Source organism: Peromyscus leucopus, chromosome 9 (assembly GCF_004664715.2).
Source record: "Peromyscus leucopus breed LL Stock chromosome 9, UCI_PerLeu_2.1, whole genome shotgun sequence".
NCBI lineage: Eukaryota > Metazoa > Chordata > Mammalia > Rodentia > Cricetidae > Peromyscus > Peromyscus leucopus.
Window position 1 is genome coordinate 60,468,801 of NC_051070.1, and position 18,095 is coordinate 60,486,895.

Sequence of the window (18,095 nt, forward strand, 5' to 3'; positions counted from 1 at the left end):
TTCTAGTCTGTTAAATTATAAGTAAGATGAGGACATAGAGTTGCAATGGTTGGTAAACAAAAATACAGGATGTACAATAAAGTATGAATTTCAGAGAATATATAGTTTCCATTATGAGTATGTCCCAAATACCACAGGGAACATACTTACACTAAAATACTATGTGCTATCTAAAATTCCAATTTAATTGTCAATCCTATGTGGTAGCTGCTGACCCTACTTAGGACGTGATCAGTTCTATCTGACTTAAATACTGAATCCCAAGAATCTCATAGGGCCAGTTTACAATGACACAAACAACTCTACTACATCTAATACAGACAGACACATCCAGAAAGCTGCGATTGGGGTGTCTGGGTTCTCAGATCGAGAAACCTCAGCACCTTGGAAGTTCAGCTTGTTTATTATTTAGAGGTAAACAGGGAGGCAAGCTTAATGCATACAGCTGAGCATGGAGTCAGGGTTATTACACACAGATAAACAAGGGGGCGGGGTTTATGATGTACAGCTGGATCAAGGAGACACACAAGTTAATCTCAGTGGAGCAGCGTCTGCAGGGGAGCCGTCTTCAGAGGGAAGAAAGCTGTGTTGGACATTTTCTATACACATTATCAACGTCCACACAATGCAAACGTTTTCCTAAAGTTAAACTCTGATTCTTTGGGTCATTCCCTGACCCCCTACCATTTTTCACCCTATCATTCAAAGAACAAAATTCAAAATATCTTAGCTGGGCACATGGAATCTTTCAGGGAGTTGTCCAGTTTCTGTTCTCACCACTCTTCCACACGGAGGCCCTGGCTCTCCTGCTCTTCTTACCTCTTCACAAAGCCTCATGTGGTCTCTGCTTTGCCACCATGTTATGAGAGTTAATTGTTCATCCTTGGTGCTCACGGTGCTCTCTGCATTTTCTCCCAACACTTAATAGATATCTGCAATAAATGGTATTTTCCCATCACTACCACGTGCATTTCATTTTAAAATGTCTAAGATTGGAATCTGACTTACAATGGCATCTTATAGTGCTGCCTCCAGAAGGCAGTTCTGAATGAGTTGTCGAGCTGCAACAGGTGACCGTCATGGTGCTTATTCCCAGTGGCATGACAATTGTCAACTCGCTGTTTTCAGTCAACCTGCCATGTAAAGAAGGGGTTTTAAGTTGACCGCTGCCTGAAAACCTTGTAGTGACATCTATTGGATCAAAAACTCTCAGAATAGACACCAAGAGTTTAGAAGAAAATACCAGAGATACGAATGGAGTATTGGGAGTGGGGGATGGGGAGAAGGACAAGGGAATCTGTGGCTGTTATGTAAAATTAAATTAAATTATAAAATAAAATAAAATAATGGAGTATTCTTTAAAAAAATGCTCTGCCACTCACGCTCTTGACATTCATTACTATGGATGATTTCTAAGTGATGAGATACTGTTGTTTCGTAGTATAACTAGCAGTAGTCCTACCCCACTGGCCCAAAATGAAGATTCTTTAAAGTTATTTTATGTGGATAGGTATTTTGCCTGCATGTGTATCTGTGCGTTGCACGTGTGCAGTGCCCACAGAGGACAGAAGAGGGCACCAGATCCTGTTGAACTGGAGTTGCATCTGCTTGTGCACAACATCATGGGTGCTGGGAATTGAACTCAGGTCCTCTGGACGGGCAGCAAGTGCTCTTAACCCCTGAGCCAACTCTCTAGCCCCCCACCCTAATGATGGTTGTTGACATTATAAGGTATCCCCAAACTGATGAAATATGGTACATTACCTTCAATTTTCCAAGTAATTCTTTAAGGATAAGCCTTATTATAGCGTGCTCCAGGGCTTCTGAGGACACTGTATCTCATCGTTTTACCTATTTCCTTTCTAATGAAATATAAAGTCTCCGAGAGCCTAGCACAGTGCCTGCCACATATTCCACATGCACCTAGGATTAGTTGAGCAAGGCCTAGTGATTCAGGCCTGTAGTCCCTTGGGAGACTGAGGCTAGGGGACAAGTTTAGGGCCAGCATGGGTTACAGAGGGAGTTTAAAGCTGGTGTGGGCAAGCTTAGTGAGACTCTGTCTTAAAACAAAAAATGTAAAATATAGATCAGTGATAGAGCTCCCACCTAGCATCTGTAAGGACCTTAGTTCAGTCCCCAGTGACACAGACAGACACAGACACTGAAAGGATTTCTGCAGAGTTCATGTTCTTCTATCAGAAAACCTGTCTACTTTGCATAACCCTCAACCTGGATAAGTGCACACTAAAGGCTGACCTTGAACCGTTTGTGACTTCAACTTTATTACTATAAAACACTGCTTAGCCGAAAGATGTCATTTCTTTTCACTAGCATTTTTTGAGGACTTACATAATGTGTGCAGCCAAAACTAAGTTTCCTTTTATGAATATTATCTATCACCTTGTTTTACATAATTTCACATCCAATTTTATGCTTGCTACAATTTTTCTTATGTTCTCAACCTCACTATCATGACCCAAAAGGAGGGAGACCAGCAGAGAGCTGAGGAAGTGATAAGACAGTCAAATGCAACTTTTACATAACTTTGAATGAACACTGGGTTCATCTGATTGTTCTAGTCAGACGTCGGTTGCTAAATTTCTTACAAGAAGACATAAACAATGTCTAAGTTCTCAATGACAAAATGAGGCATGAGTTCACCAGAGTTAACTGTGGGGAGCTAATGAGTTTATTCGACTTCCTTTCATAGATGAGTGGTTACTTACAGGCGCGTAGGCCTCCCCTCTTGTCTTCCTGGGACTATATCTACTCCAGCCCCTCCCTCAGGCCATGTGCAATTAAAACAGAGTTGCATACAACAGGCGGTAGAGCCGCTGGACAGTCGGGTGAGAATATCATGCCTTCTCAGTCCCTCTGTGCTGGGCAGTAAACCATAAACAAGCCCAGCTGGGATGATCTGCAAGGGAGTGCATCTGAATGCCCAAACTGGGAGTTACTTGGCTCAGAGGACAGTCACTCATGACAATGGCACATCCAGATGTCAGAAGTCAAGTCACTGGCACATAGTTATTTGAAAAGTGTTACCCTGCTTGTTGGTTTGAAGTGATTTGAAAGGGTTCTGGTTGGGTTTCATGAAAGAATATAATTCACCAATTCTTAATTCTGACAGAACAGTTCTACTTGAACATTTTGGTTATTGTTTAAGTCAGAGTCAGCAGGCTTTCAGTTTTCCATATAGTTATTCCCTTTGAAAGTGGAGCAAGGACATTTGGATTGTACTTCCTATTTTTAAAAAAAAATTGCTTTTATGTTTGTGAGTGTTCTGCTTGTATTGTGTGTGCCTGGTGCTCACGGAGGCCAGAAGAGGATGATGGATTCCATGGAACTGGAGTTAAAGACAATTGTGAGCTGCCATGTGGGTGCTGGAAACCAAACCCTGGTCCATGGTAAAGGTCCTGGTCCTGGTGCTCTTAGCCACCAAGCCACCTCACTGACTTCTGGATGCATTCCTTTAAAAACACCAGCAAAGACCTCTCCTCTCCCACGACGGCTCTAACTAGTGCCTCTCAGAAATAGCTTTCACAACGTGCGGCACAGCCCTCGCAGACACCGTAGTCTGGCACTTTAGCAACACCAGAGCTATTTCTTCAGTGAATTTTAGGAAATACTCGGTTTGAGTTCAGGGACCCTGTTTTAGGAAAGTAAGCCTGACTATAAGTAGATGTCTTCAAGAACCCCAAGAAGAAAATGAACGAAGGAGAGATTTGCTGTGCTCTTGTTTACCTCAGGGCCAAAGCTCGCAGAGGAATGGGCACGCTCTGCACAGCCATTTGTCTTCTTGTTCTGTATCTCTTTTTGCCAAATAGAGCTGAAGTTATACACATGTCACAAATCCACTGTACAGAATGGTGATCACATTTAGCATTGTTTCTCTTCATTCTTTTTTTAAAACAAGTGCAGTAATTATAAGGGTATGTGAAAAACACTACCAGATACCAGATACATATGTAATTCGTATACATTAAACATGTAGTGTTGTGTATGTGCGTGATGTATATGGGAGGGGTGCATGCCACATGCTATAAGTGTGAGGATCAGAGGACAACCTCATGGGGTCAGTTTTCTCCTTCTGCCACGTGTGTTATGAGAATCAAATTGAAATTGCCAGGCTTATGAGGCAAATGTCTTTACCTCCTGTGCCATCTTGCCAGCTCTAAATATGGAGTTATTAATCAGCACTATTAAGATTCAGCAGAATAAATTTTAAAAACATGGAGACCAGGGTCTATCCCAATTCTAATTTAATTTTATTATTGCACTTGATGGATGTGATGCACATGAGCAACATCAAGCATGTGGAGGTCAGAGGGTAATTTTGTGGAGTATGAGCTTTCCGTCCTTTAAGTGGGTTCCAGGGAGCAAAGGCAGGTCACTAGGAGGCAAGTGCTTTTACTCTCTCAGCCATCTTGCTCATCCCCATTCTAATTCCATTGAATCGTCTTTCTCTGGGTGTGGATCTTGGGGCATCATGTGTGAAAGCTCTAGAGGCAATGCTGATGTGTAAATCTTGGCTAAGAACTGCTTTTAAACCATCATCAACCAACGATGAAATTGTGAACCAGAGTCACTTCAGAATAAAGGTGGCCCATGTCCCCATTTTGTCTGAGGACTGGCTGATTGTGAACGTTTCCTGGTTTCTGACTGTGTATCTGCTGCCTATCTCTTGCCTTGTCAGTGAGAACTTCCGGGCTGAAAACCTGATCTTTGGTCCCCAGTGCCATCACAAGCATGGGTTCTGGCGATCTGCTTCAGGTTAGTTCTTTGGACTTGGCTTCCCTCATCTTTGCAGCTGTCTCCACCACACACCTCCAGGACAACCCTAGGAGGACAACCTGCCCACGGCACTGGGTCAGGGAGGAACTGCCATGGGTCTACTGGACAGTGATTTCAAATAACTGTAAAAGCTACAGTGTCACAGCAGCAGACTCCTTTGATTTCCTGCAAACATGGTTTTGTTTTTGTACTCCCCCCCCCCTCCAACAAAACTGACCTAACATAGAGTAGGAAAATTCTTTCTCTGGACTAAAGGTGTTCTGTTATCTGGGCCTGGCTATCATCAATGCTGTTCTACCTTCCTTCCATTTTTTTTTTTTTTTTTTTGGTTTTTCGAGACAGGGTTTCTCTGTGTAGCTTTGTGCCTTTCCTGGAGCTCACTTGGTAGCCCAGGCTGGCCTCGAACTCACAGAGATCCGCCTGGCTCTGCCTCCCAAGTGCTGGGATTAAAGGCGTGCGCCACCAACGCCCGGCTCCTTCCTTCCATTTTTAGTGGCCTGTTTTTTTTTTTTTTTCCCCTTCTCCCTTCTTTTCACCAGCAACTGCTGCTTCTTTAACTCGTACAAGACTCATATTATTCCACAATACACAGGAAATATGACATTCTTATGGCTCTGAGTCTGTTTTCAGAGAGCCAGGGCCCCCACACACCTGAAAGGCCTGGTTAAAAAAATAAGATTTTGTGAAAATTATGCTCTCCCATGAAAAGAAAAAAGGCATGGCTGTGAAGACAACTTGTCATCGATCCCTCATTAGGATCTAGACTCTCAAGAAGTGCTAAACACAAACCTTGGAAACTACTTCATCACCCCAGTTGAACAGGTTTCTTTTTCTTCCCGAATCATGGTAATCATTTTCTGATTTTCAATGTCTTTATATTTTCTTAGACTACCACAAACTCTGAAGTCATGGCCTTCATTTTCTCATATATTAATTCCCACCAGCCCTAGGCATAACATAGTCTGCAGCAAATACTGGCTGTTGGCTCATCGTTTTTTATAGTCTTAACCTCTAATGATCTCATGCCTCTCCTATGGTTCATTCCCACAAAACAGTACGCTACTTTATTGTTATTAATTTTTTTCCTGAAATATTAGGAAAAGCTCAAACAACAAAGGCAGATATTTTTTTAAAAAAGTGCCACAAGCATGCCACTTTAGTTGCCCAGCAGCCCAGAATCTCAGCGTAGAGAAAATCCGGAAATGCAGGGCCGGTGGGAGAGGCCCTATAAATACCTACAGTCTAACAAGGCCTCTATGTCCCAAATTCAACTTGTCTATCAGGCAGCGTCTCGCAGTTTTCCAACTACATTTGAGAACAATTCTTCGGACTTGCGGGCGCAGATCGAAGACTTCAGGTAATGTGACATGGGCAGGGAACGTTTTCTGACACAATACTGGCAGGGACTGAAAGGCGGGTTTCCGGGAAACCTATTCTCTGGGTCACCTGCGCAACGTGGTCATCCTTTCCATTTTAAAACGCGGGCGGTGGATTAGGATTTGGCAAGCCCCCCTTTTTTTTCTGAATCTATTCTAGTGCCCTAAACGAGTTGGAGTGGTAACTTGGTTGGGGAGGGCAGCCGTTTCACTCGTCCACACGTGAGTTCCCCTTCGTGTTTTTGCAGGGTTGGGTGAGGCACTCCAGGACTGCCTGCCTTTTCTGTGGGTGCTCGGATCGGCGGCAGCCGGAGCCGAAGGACTGGCGGGGGATTAGTACCAGGTCATAAACAACCTTCCCCTTCCCCTCCCCCGCCCCGCTGGGTCGTCCCTTCTAGCGCCGCGTGGGCCTGCACGGTTCCCTCTCCCTCGTCAGTTCCCTCTTCTCAGCCCTGCACTCTCAATCACGACGCCGGGCCCTCGCCCACAGGCGGAGGGCGGCTTCCACTTCCCTTCTCCCCGACCCTGTCACCGAGCACAGCCCAAGAGGCCGGCCGCCCTGACACGCGCACGCCTACAGCCGCGGCCGCCCTGCGCCCGCCAACCCGAGTCCCCGCCCCCACCCGCGGTGCTTCCGCGGCGTGTCCCCGCCCCTTTCCGGAGCCCGCCTCCCGGCTGCCGGCCTCCGGCCCGCCCCGCGCGCCGGCTCGAGCGCGCCCCCGGGGGCCCCGCCCCGCGCGCGTGCTCAATAACTGTCCTCTCCGTCGGCCGACAAGCTTCCCCCGCCCCGGTGCTGTTTGAATATGCTAATAAGGCCCTAAGGCCCAGCCAGTAGAACGGCGGGCCTGCGCGTCACGTGACGCGACTACGTGTCCAGGGGCGGGGCCTACGTGGCCCCTGCCCGAGTTAAAACCGGAGAGTGAGAGAGAAAAGCGCTTCAGTAGCGAGAGGGGCTGAGAAAGTGGTGACACCGCTGGGGTGCGGAGGGAGTCCCTGAAACTTCTCCCAACAGCCCCAGGGCCAATCTCCCCTCAGCCCACTCCCCTCTCCGCCAGATCCCTGGTCCCCACTCCCTGCACGGGGGGTGGGGTGGGGAGCTGGGCCCGTCTCCCGCGGGGACACACACAGGGGCCGGGAGTGGGGACGGGACCCCCCAGGCAGGGGGGACGGACGGACAGACGTCCGTGTGGCCGCCCCAGCGGGCAGACGGGCCAGAGGCGGGGGTGCGACCGGGAGGACCTGGGCTGGGGAGTTTCCTCTCAACTATCGGGGGAGAAACTCCCCACAAGCCGGTGTTTTCCTCCCGGGGGCCGCGTTCCCCGCCCCGCGTAGCGGCGGTTGCCGCCGCCGCCGCCGCTGCCGCCGCCGCCGCCGGTGCCTCCAACCTCTGCCATCTCTTCACCACCTCGGGCCCCGGTGTCCCCGGCCAGCACTATGCCCATCTTACTGTTCCTGATAGACACGTCTGCCTCTATGAACCAGCGCAGCCATCTGGGCACCACCTACCTGGACACGGCCAAAGGCGCGGTAGAGACCTTCATGAAGGTACCGACTGACCGAGCCCCGGCGGCGACCCCGACCCGCGGTGGCCCGCGGGGGGCAGGGCGGGGGGCGGCGGGGCCACTGCGGGCGCCGCGGGGCGCGGGGACCCCTCCCCCACCGCGCGGGCGGGCGGGCGGGCGGGCGGGCGCCGGGAGCGGGCTCCGCCGGGCCTGGCCCATGTGGGGCGACTGTGGGTGCGGGGGGTCGGCGGAGGGGCGGCCCTGCGTGTGCGGTACTTAGGGGGGGGGCGGCCGGGGACCCTTCTGCGACTGGTTAACCTGGCCTCTGTGCTTGCCTTCTCTCCCCTCCCGTCCCCACCCTGGCCCGCAGCTCCGTGCCCGGGACCCTGCCAGCCGAGGAGACAGGTATATGCTGGTCACTTTCGAAGAGCCGCCCTATGCTATCAAGGTAACAGCCCTCGCCCTCCCCCTCCCTCCCTCCCCTGCTCCCTTCCTAGCTCGCCCTCCCCGCCCCCCTCTCCATTATGCTCCCCTCCCCCACCGCCGCTCCCGCCTCCAGGTCCCTTCCCCTGCGGCCTCCCACCCCTCCCCAGCCCCGGGAGCGCCGGCGTGGTGGCGGTTTCTGGCCCGCCGCCGTCCCCTCCCGGTCCGGCTCGGCCTGGCGGCGGAGGCGCTACGATCAACATGGCCGACATTTCCCCTCCGCGGCGTGAGCGGCAGCAATGAACTGTGGGGGATATTTATTCAAGTTAGCCCGAGTGACAGCCGGGCCCAGCCTTGCCTAGCCCGGGTTTGCATTAAAAGGGAGTCAGCCAAAGCTGGCAAGGGAAGCCAGGAGGGGGGCTTCGAGACTTGGTCATCACCGAGTGGAACTAGGAAGGCCACCGATTGGTGGGACAGCTGTGGTCAACTTAAGAAGTCCTGCTGCCATCTGCCTTCCACTAGTACCTTCGCAACGCCCACCCCTTACACACAATTTGGAGGATGTTATGTTAGCACATTTCCCAGGGAAGTTATTAAAGTATTAAGATTGTTGTTACTTACCAAAGGGTGTCGGGCAAGCAGGTTCGTTCTTGACCACCTTTGGAAGAGTTTCCTTTCCTCACCAGAGACAACAGTTACCCAAGCCATATCAACCAAAAGTGAAGTTAACAAACCCGAAGTGGCATACCTGCTTGGTGGACATCACATTATAATCGGTGTCCATGTGTGTTCGTGGCTTCAAATGATAAAAAAAAAAATTCTCACATCTTTCTTTTCAGGCTGGATGGAAGGAAAATCATGCAACGTTTATGAATGAACTGAAAAACCTTCAGGCAGAAGGACTTACGACTCTTGGCCAATCCCTAAGGACAGCTTTTGATTTGTTAAATTTAAATAGATTAGTAACTGGCATAGACAACTATGGGCAGGTAGGTTGAATACTAAGATAGAAAAGAGTTGTTTTTATTTATGTGTATAAAAACACAATCCAGTCAAAAAATATGCAACGTGGAATGGAAGTATAAAACATAACAAGGTTGAAATACAGTGTGCACACAGTTCTAAACACCTAAGGTGTATGATTTTTATATCCCTCATTTCCCCCTTTAAATGTATTTGCATTCAGAATTTGGATTTAAATTCTTCGCTAGAAAGTTGACCTGAATTTGGTTTCAGTCCCTCAAAAGTTCATAAAAGACATAAAAGGGAAGATATACACCAGTCTGAAGCTCCGTTACCTGTAGGCACATAGGCAACTCTTGCAATGGATCACAGCTGTTGGTTGATGTAGCAGTTGCTTCTATATTAGTAAAGATATTAGAGGAAATGACTGTTAGATTAGGATTTATCCTAATCCACATTGTATATTCGGAAAGTAAGATTTGTCAGGAGTGCAGTAATTGGTTGACTATATTCAGATGTCTCTTGAAGCATATACTATTAGAAGTTACTGCAGTAGCAAGTCTGAAATTAATGGCAGATTCAGAATTCTTAAAGTTTAAAATTTCCAAACCCTTGGGAAAATGCTTTCTGTGAAACATGAAAGTTTGCCTGTTCCTGAAGCTCCCCCAAAGTCCCTCTCATCTGTGAGGATGAGGCAAGAGCTTTAAATCACAGCAATCACTAATTTCACTAAGGAAATGTGAGGTGATCCATTATAAATAATGCTATCCTAGAAATACAAGATACCAAAGAATATGTAGTGCTACACACAAGGAGTAATATCACACCCAAGGAATTCCGTATGCAAAGCACTATTACCATAATGCTACATTTAGGAATATATATTGTATACTTTTCCCAAGTTTCATAATGCACAGTTCTCATGAATTTTGAACATTTCAAGGCATTTCTTCCTGTGACTTCACAAGCTATATGCCTCATTTGGGGGATAACTCTGAAACATTTAACCATCTTTAGAAATGGTTGAATTTAGTGCTCAAGCATTTAAAGTATGCATTACAAACCAGACTTTCCTGAAAAGCATTTTCATCCTTTAATTAGTAAATATCTTAACACATTAAGTTTTTTTTTTTTTTTTTTTTGCTACTGCTTTGCCACTTGGTCTGTTTCTGTAAAAGTATCTTACTCCTTTGTTGTATGTAGTACTGTTTTCTATTATCGTTTAAGATTTTAATCAAACTTTGCCGAGTTAAAGACACATTTGAAACTTCCTATTAAGTTCCTTTATTTTGTTGTCAGGTTATGTGTTGTAGAGCTATCAATTTCTGATTTGTCTGTGTTACATTTCATAAGAGGGAAGGACATTTGGATACATCCACCTTCAACTACACAGTTAAAACAGCAAAAAGTCCTTTAGGAGAGTTCCAGGGCACTTGTGTACTTACTCTCTAGGAAGTTTAAAGTTGAAGGCAGGGCTTTTGTGTTTTGAGATGTTCTTACTGACTAGGGTTTATTAACTTGCAACAAGGAAGGATAATGCCTTTCAGTCATTTGAGTGAATCAGCTAGGATTCAGGAAGCAATGTTAATGGTTTTTACTTATATCCTGAATTTGCACATAATGAAACTAGCTTTAAAATAATTAAGACACTACAATTTCTCAATAAATGGAACATTTTTGAGTAAATTTTACTTGGAAGAAGACATGCTTCTGGATTTTTCATCATAAAACCATTTTTCTATATTTAAATATTCTATAATTCCTATTTATACAAAAGTTACCAGAATTTTGGATGATTGAAAATACTTAATACTAAATAATCATTTGGATATTTGGAAAAGAATTTGTAGGATCTGTAACCTTAATATTTTTGTACTTAAGTATTTCATGCTGAATAATAGGAATACTGGATATAGTCTCAGTTGAAGGAAATGAGAAAAGGTGGTTAGCTGGAAGACATGTTAGTCTTATAGAGCATCTATACATCTTAATATAGTTTTATTTTCTTAAAAATTTATTTCTTGTGTATATATATATATATATATATAAATTACTTTCCTAAATAAGGGTTAAATGTACACGTATTTATTGGTATATTTACATTAATAACCTTTTCCTGTATACATATAGACACATAGGTGATTTTATATAATCAATTGCAAGAACATTGCGTTTATTAACTTGGCATTCTTAATTAGGTAGGATACTTAGAATTGTAAGGTTAAAATAGCTGAGCAGAAAAAATTTTTAAATGATTTTCTCAAGCACCTTTAGCTATTCCACTAACAAATTGTCTGCCTATGTAGAAGATCCTTTTAAATATTTGGTAACCAGTACCATTTGCTGATATTTTTACAGTTGTAGATGAGTGTGAACCATGAGTGTGAACCTTCAGTCACCCCTTCTCTTTAAAAGCAGCATCTTATTAAATTGCTTATTGCAGATAAACTTGCAAGTTTTTGTCCACATGTTAATAGTTTCAAATTATGTTGATCCTTTGAGAATCTGAAAATGAGCTCAAGTAGATAAGATTAAGAATGTAAGACACATAGGACAGTTTTATTATATAAATTGACATGTTTTTGTATTCTTTGTTTTTTTTGTTCTTTTTCTTCAATGTTTGTAGCATTTTTTTAAAAAAAGATTTACTATGTATAAAGTGTTCTGTCTGCGTGAATGCCTTCCTGCAGGCCAGAAGAGGGCACCAGATCTCATTACAGAAGGTTGTGAGCCACCATGTGGTTGCTGGAAATTGAACTCAGGATTTCAGCAAAAGCAGCCAGTGCTCTTAACCCCTGAGCCATCTCTCCAGCCCAGCATTTTTTTTTTTTTTTAAGTTAGGTTTAGCTGCTGAATCTGACTCTGGCCTGCACATCATGATTGTTTCCATTGGTCTGACTATTTCATTCTTCAATATAGTAGCACTGATTGGATTGTTTAGAATGGTGCCTGACCTACTGTGCATTTTAAAAAGAAAAATATTTATTGCTTTGAGGATTTTAAATGAAAGTATTTACCCCATTTGACAGTGATGGCTTTGGTGTGAGATGAGTTGGATGTTCTGTTTTTTGAGCTGACCTCACTATAGCCATTACTCGCCTGGAACTCAACTGTATAGACTGGCCAGCCTTGCACTTCTGAGTGTTGGGATTACAAGCCTCCACCACCATGCTTGACCAGGCTTTTCTTCTAATGTTATTTAGTGAAATTAGTAAAAAGTTGGCTCCTATTTGAGTTTTTGATTTTTCTTTCCCCTTAGATTATCAACAAGTTCTTCGGTATTTATTAAGCTATTAATAACCTTTTCAAGTGAAAGGAGATTATTACTTGCCTGTATACTGCCTGTACTACAGTGCTGAAATGTGACCTGAAACAATAGTGAATAGTTAGTCTTTGTGTGGTGTTGGATATGAAACCCAGATCCTTGTGCCTGCTAGACAAAGGTCCTACTACAGAGGTACACCCTTTGTCGATCGCACTGTTGTGAAAATTGTAAGTCCCTTAATTAAAATAAGTTTTATTTAAAAAGATTTAATGACATTTGTGTGTGGGGGAGGTGTAGCATGCCATAGTACATGTGTGAAATTAGAGGGTAACGTGAGAGTGGTTTTATCCTCCCACCATTCTGGTCCTGTGCTCAAATTCAGGTACTTAGGTTTGGTGGCACGTGCCTTTCTTTGCTGAGTCATCTTCCCATCCATAAGTCCCTTAATTAAAAAAAAAAAAATTAAGATGTAGAAAACAAAATTTCCCATCGTCATTTTTAAGTGTGCAGTTCTATCATTTTTAAGTGTGCAGTTCTATGGTATTAGGTATATTCACATTTTTATAAAAGCAGTACCTAGAAAAATAAAACTATTAATAACTCCCAATTTCCTACATTCCCTTGAGGATGCTTTTTCTACTTCCTGCCTTTTTTTTTTAATTGTTAGACTACTGTGCATTCCTTATCACATAACATAGATGAACCCTCCATCTGTGGGCTTGCTAATCCATGGACTCTGCCAACCACAGATCAGAACTATCTGAACAAATCCTGCATCTGTACTGAACTTGTTTCTATGTCACTGTCCACTGAATACAACTCTTTACATAGCATTAAGATTGCATTAGGTAGGACTGGAGAGATGACTCAGAGGTTTAAGAGCTGGCTGCTCTTCCAGAGGTCCTGAGTTCAATTCCCAGCAACTACATGGTCGCTCACAGTCATCTATAATGAGATCTGGTGCCCTCTTCTGGCATGCAGGCAGAACACTGTATACATAATAAATAAATTTTAAAAAAAAATTGCATTAGGTATTTTAAATAACCTAGAGATGATGTAAAAAAGTACATAAGAGGTTATGTGTAGGTTATAGAGAAACACTCTTATTTTATATAGAATGCTTGAGAATCTGGATTTTGGAATCTTTTAGGGACAACCAGGAACCAATTTTTTGTGGATACTGAAGGGATGAGTGTGGGTTTTTTTGGTTTTTTGTTTTTGGTTTTTTCAAGACAGGGTTTCTCTTTGTAACAGCTCTGGTCTTCCTGGAATTCTCTTTGTAGACTCACAGAGATCCACCTGCCTCTGCCCTGCCTCCTGAGTGCTGGGATTAAAGCCATGTGCCACCACCACCTGGTTAAATTTATTTTAGTTATGTGAAGGCTTTCGCCTGTACATATATATATATATCTGTGCGCCACATGCATGCCTGGTACCTGAAGAAGTGGTGAGCCTCCATGTAGCGGCTGGGAATCAAACTAGGGTACTTGGCAAGAACAAGTTCTCTTAACCACTGAGCCAATTCTCCAGCCCATGTTTGTTATTTTATGACTAAGGATTATTTGCCTAATCCTTAAGGTTCATCCACCTTGTAGTGTGTAGAATTTTGTCAGAATTTTCTTGACTATCAGGAATAATACTGTAATTAATATATGTAGGTAAGCATCTCTTTAAGACTGCTTTCATTTCTTGAGGATGTAAATGTTGAAATAGAATAGTAAATTCTTATTTTTTTTTTTTTTTGAGGAGTTCTCCATATTCTTTTCCATAGTAATTGTACCATTTTACATTCCAGCAATAGTACACAAAAGATGCTTCCTATATCCTGCTGAACCATGCAGACTCCACAAGTTTTCCTTAGCCATCTTAATGGGTTTTAGAAGATAACCATTATTATTTTGATTTGCATTTTTTGAATTATTGTTTATATTTAGCATCTTTTTATGCATTGGTAAGCCATTTATATACAGTCTTTGGAGATGTGTATTTAAAGTCTTGTGTTAAACATGGACTTAAGACACATACATACTGGAGTTGTGTTATTTAAAGTGTTGGGAGTTGAACACACCCTAGGCAAGTACTCTGTGACTGAGCTACCTTCCCAGCCCTTTGGGGTTCTTTATATGTTTCAGTTATAAACCCTTTATCATACAATTCACACATCTTCTGTCATTCTGTAGGTTATATATTTATACTGTTGATTATGTTCTTTTGGTGCTCAGAATTTGTTTTTATGTAGTTGAGTCTATTTTTTCCTGTACTTTTTCATGTCTAAAAAGGTTTACTTGGGCCAGGCGGTGGTGGCGCACGCCTTTAATCCCAGCACTCGGGAGGCAGAGCCAGGCGGATCTCTGAGTTCAAGGCCAGCCTGGTCTACCAAGTGAGTTCCAGGAAAAGGCGCAAAGCTACACAGAGAAACCCTGTCTTGAAAAACCAAAAAAAAAAAAAAAAAAAAAAAAAAAAAAAAGTAAATAATTTGTAGTGAGGGGAGGACTTCCTCCCCATAAAAGTATTGTTTTAGAGAAGAGCAGTAGCTGGCAATGGAATGCCCAGTCTTGACTTTGTCATTGAATCACTGTATAATACTGAGCCAATGTCATTGTCACCCTGTGTCTCTGCTGCTTATTCTGAATAAGCAACTATGTACCCATACTGTTAGAGAATGAATGAGAGGCTTAAATCTGATTTATATTTAAAGTGTCTGTAGGGCTTAGTTAGGGACAAACAAACTTTAAAGACATACAGGAAAATGGGCTTGGTGGCACAAGCCAAACTTAGTCCCAACAGAGGCAAGAAGGCCAGCCTGGTCTTCACAGTGAGACACTGTCTTAAAAACAAAAAAATAAAAAGATGGACAGTGGTTTACGTCTAGTTTAGTATTTTCTCCCCTTATTTGAAATTACAGTTATAAAAATCTAGTGAGTTTTAATGTTGAGTTCTGTTATTACATGCTTTGAAATCTGTTAGCATGTTGAGATTTTTTTCCCCCTTGGATTTTGTAGTTCATCCTGGAGAAGCAGGTGTGAGAACATTATCTGCTGAAGTTGTCTTAATGGTGGTTGATTAGTATGAGCTTGTGTCTTTAGAGAGAGATACATTCAGTGGAAGCAGGAGTCAAGTATTGGGAAGACATTTTTGTTTTGCTTTTCAAGAGAAGGTTTCTCTGTGGAACAGTCCTGGCTGTCCTGGAACTCACTCTATAGACAAGGCTGACCTCGAACTCACAGCACCTGCCTCTACCTTCTGGGTGCTGGAATTAAAGGCTTGTGTCACCACCACCCAGCTTGGGAAGACATTTTTAAATCAGTGTGCTGAATAAAAGCTGTATATGAGTTTAGCTGACCGGTCAGAGATGTGACAGAAGTCATATTGTCCTTGGTTTTTTTTTTGTTTTCTACAGGTTTGATTTTTAAGGAGCTTTCAGGAGCATATATTTTCTTCCAAAAAAAAAAAAAAAAAACCAACTTGCTATAGTATCTTTTTATACTGTAAATCTGTTTTCCAAACTTTTAAAAATTACTTTTGGCATTTCAGAAGGAAATGAAGAAATTGACATTGTTTGTTTGGTGTTTTGAGACAAGGTTTCATTGTGTAGCCCTGGCTGTCTTGGAACTCATTTTGTACACCAGGCTGGCCTCAAACTCTCAGAGATCCACTTGCTTCTGCTTCCTGAGTGCTGGGATTAGAAACTTGTGCCACCACACCTGACTTTAGGTATTTTTTTTAAATGACAAAAAGCTCATTTTTCTTCCATTTTACAAAATTGATTTCCTTATATAAACTTTATTTTCGTTAGCTTAAATTACAAGCATGTTACATTGATTATAAACATGATACAGAAGAGTTTTTGGGTTTGTTTTGCTTTACTTTGTAAATTCTATTTATTATGTACTGGGGGACAAAGCAGACCTTTGGAAGTTAGGAGGAAAACTTGCAGGAGTTTTTGCCCCCCCTTCCCCCCCTTTGGAGTCAAAGTCTCAAGTATCCCACTGGCCTTGAATTCACTATGTAACTGAGAATGATCTTGAACTTACAAAAATATTTACTTACTTATTTTGTGCATATTTGCTATTGCCTGTATGTGTGTATATATATATATGCATTCATGCCTGGTATACTGGCTTTGGATCCCCTAGAACTGTGGACAGTTGTAAACTGCTGTTGTGCTGAGACCCAAACCTGGGGCCCTCTGCAAAGAGCAGAAGGTGTTCTTAACTACTGATTCTTCTTGTTAGCCCTGTTCTTGAACTCTTGATCCTGCCTGCCTGTACTTCTGAGTTCTGTGTTCTACCATGTGGGTTTATGTGGTACCAGAAGTTGAATGCAAGGTTTCAATGTGTGCTAGGAAAGCACTTTACTGAGCTACAGCCTCAGCCCTGCTTTAGTTTTTTTTTTATTATTTATCTTTTCTACTCCAACATTTTTATTGGGCTAGAACTTCAAAACACAAATCCTGAACTTGAAGGTTAGTGAATTTTTATATATACTCTTGAGCAGAGTTTCATCTGGCAACTTTTTGGTTTTTTTTTTTTGTGTGTGTGGTTTAGTGTATCTTCTTAAATTTATAGAATAAAGGCTCAGAAAAGTTGAAATGCTTACTTTAACCTTTCTTGTAACATTTTATCCAAATATTGTTTGTTACCTTATTAGCTTCAGTTCAGTTTTTCCTCTCTGGTTTGGAAAAAAGGATACAGTATAAGGGGTGATTGATAGGATTTTATGACATTTTAAGGACAAGGTTATAATAATATAAATTTTGCAATTTAGTTTGTTTTGATGTGTGTATGTATCTTTATCTGCTGAGCCATGTTTTCTAGGCCAAGGTTGTAATATATGTATGTAGTTAATAGAATTTTTGTTTCCACATTTTAACACTTTATTTTCTGATTTAGGTAGTTAACATATAGCTAATAATTTGTCAGTTAATTAGTTGATCTTTCCATTTGAGCCAGCCAGTAATAGGGCTACAATAATAACTTCCCTGGACATCTTTGTAGTTGGTTAACTGTCATGCTTTCTTTTGGTCTAAGATGGTTTTGAAAATATTTAAGCCTCATGTCTTGAGTCAGGAAAATGTGACTGGCTTGCTTATGGATTTTCTACCACACTGGTGAGTTCCTGGCAGGTCTTATAGCCTTTCATCCTGCTTTTCCACTAGGAAAATTAAATAGAAGAGCTCACCATAGATGACTATGGTGAAGGTTGAGTAATGTGCAACCCACTTTATTACTGAAATGTAATTTTTTTTTGTAAATTTCCTTCTAGATTTTAAAAACTGGAATAATGGGAGCCTAACTTTGGTTTAATCCTGCTTCTCCCCTCCAGAACATTGTGGTGATAGAGAAAACCAAAAGCCCAAGCAAACAACAACAAATCTATGTGCTGGTCTGTCCCACTTAATAGCTTATGTTTTGACAAGTCCTTTAATCCTTAACTTTCTCATTCACAAAGTGTTTCTAGTACCAGTCTTGAAAGTTCTGTAAGGATTAGAAATACTGATTGTTAATCAGTCTGCCCCCCCCCCCAAAAAAAAAAAAATCAGCCTGGCAAAATAACTACCTGGCAAGTGGTAGAAACTCGGTTAATGAGGATCATCATCCTCATTCATTATTAAGGAAAACACTTACCAGGATGAAAGCTTTGTTCTGAAACTGACCAGACCCAAAATCTCTGTGGTATACTGTGTGCTCCCACCCCACAAGCTATCCATTACTTCTGGCTGAAGTTGTAACTTTCGCTGTAGGGAACATGTTTCTTGGTTTTAATTTTGAG

General features: G+C 42.6%; 1 protein-coding gene and 1 long non-coding RNA gene across 7 annotated transcripts in view; one reads left to right on the forward strand and one right to left on the reverse strand.

The window, feature by feature from the left end:
* Positions 1-384: 384 nt before the first annotated feature.
* Positions 385-7,721, reverse strand: LOC114703367. Its single transcript, XR_003736132.2, has 3 exons — positions 7,677-7,721; positions 1,009-1,133; positions 385-932 (listed from the first exon to the last, which is right to left on the reverse strand). It is a non-coding gene; the product is annotated as an uncharacterized LOC114703367 (long non-coding RNA).
* Ints6 (integrator complex subunit 6) overlaps positions 1,057-18,095 on the forward strand; it is an 87,020-nt gene continuing 69,981 nt past the window's right edge. The window contains exons 1-4 of one of the 6 annotated variants that reach the window (XM_037208471.1): positions 1,057-1,131; positions 7,675-7,715; positions 8,043-8,120; positions 8,935-9,084. In XM_037208471.1, the coding sequence (XP_037064366.1) occupies positions 1,080-1,131; positions 7,675-7,715; positions 8,043-8,120; positions 8,935-9,084 (321 nt within the window). In that variant the 5' untranslated portion in view covers positions 1,057-1,079. Of the gene's footprint in view, positions 1,132-6,952; positions 7,716-8,042; positions 8,121-8,934; positions 9,085-11,831; positions 12,551-18,095 lie in introns of those variants that run through there. The other 5 variants (XM_028884172.2, XM_028884170.2, XM_028884176.2 and 2 more) reach the window with 5 other exon arrangements.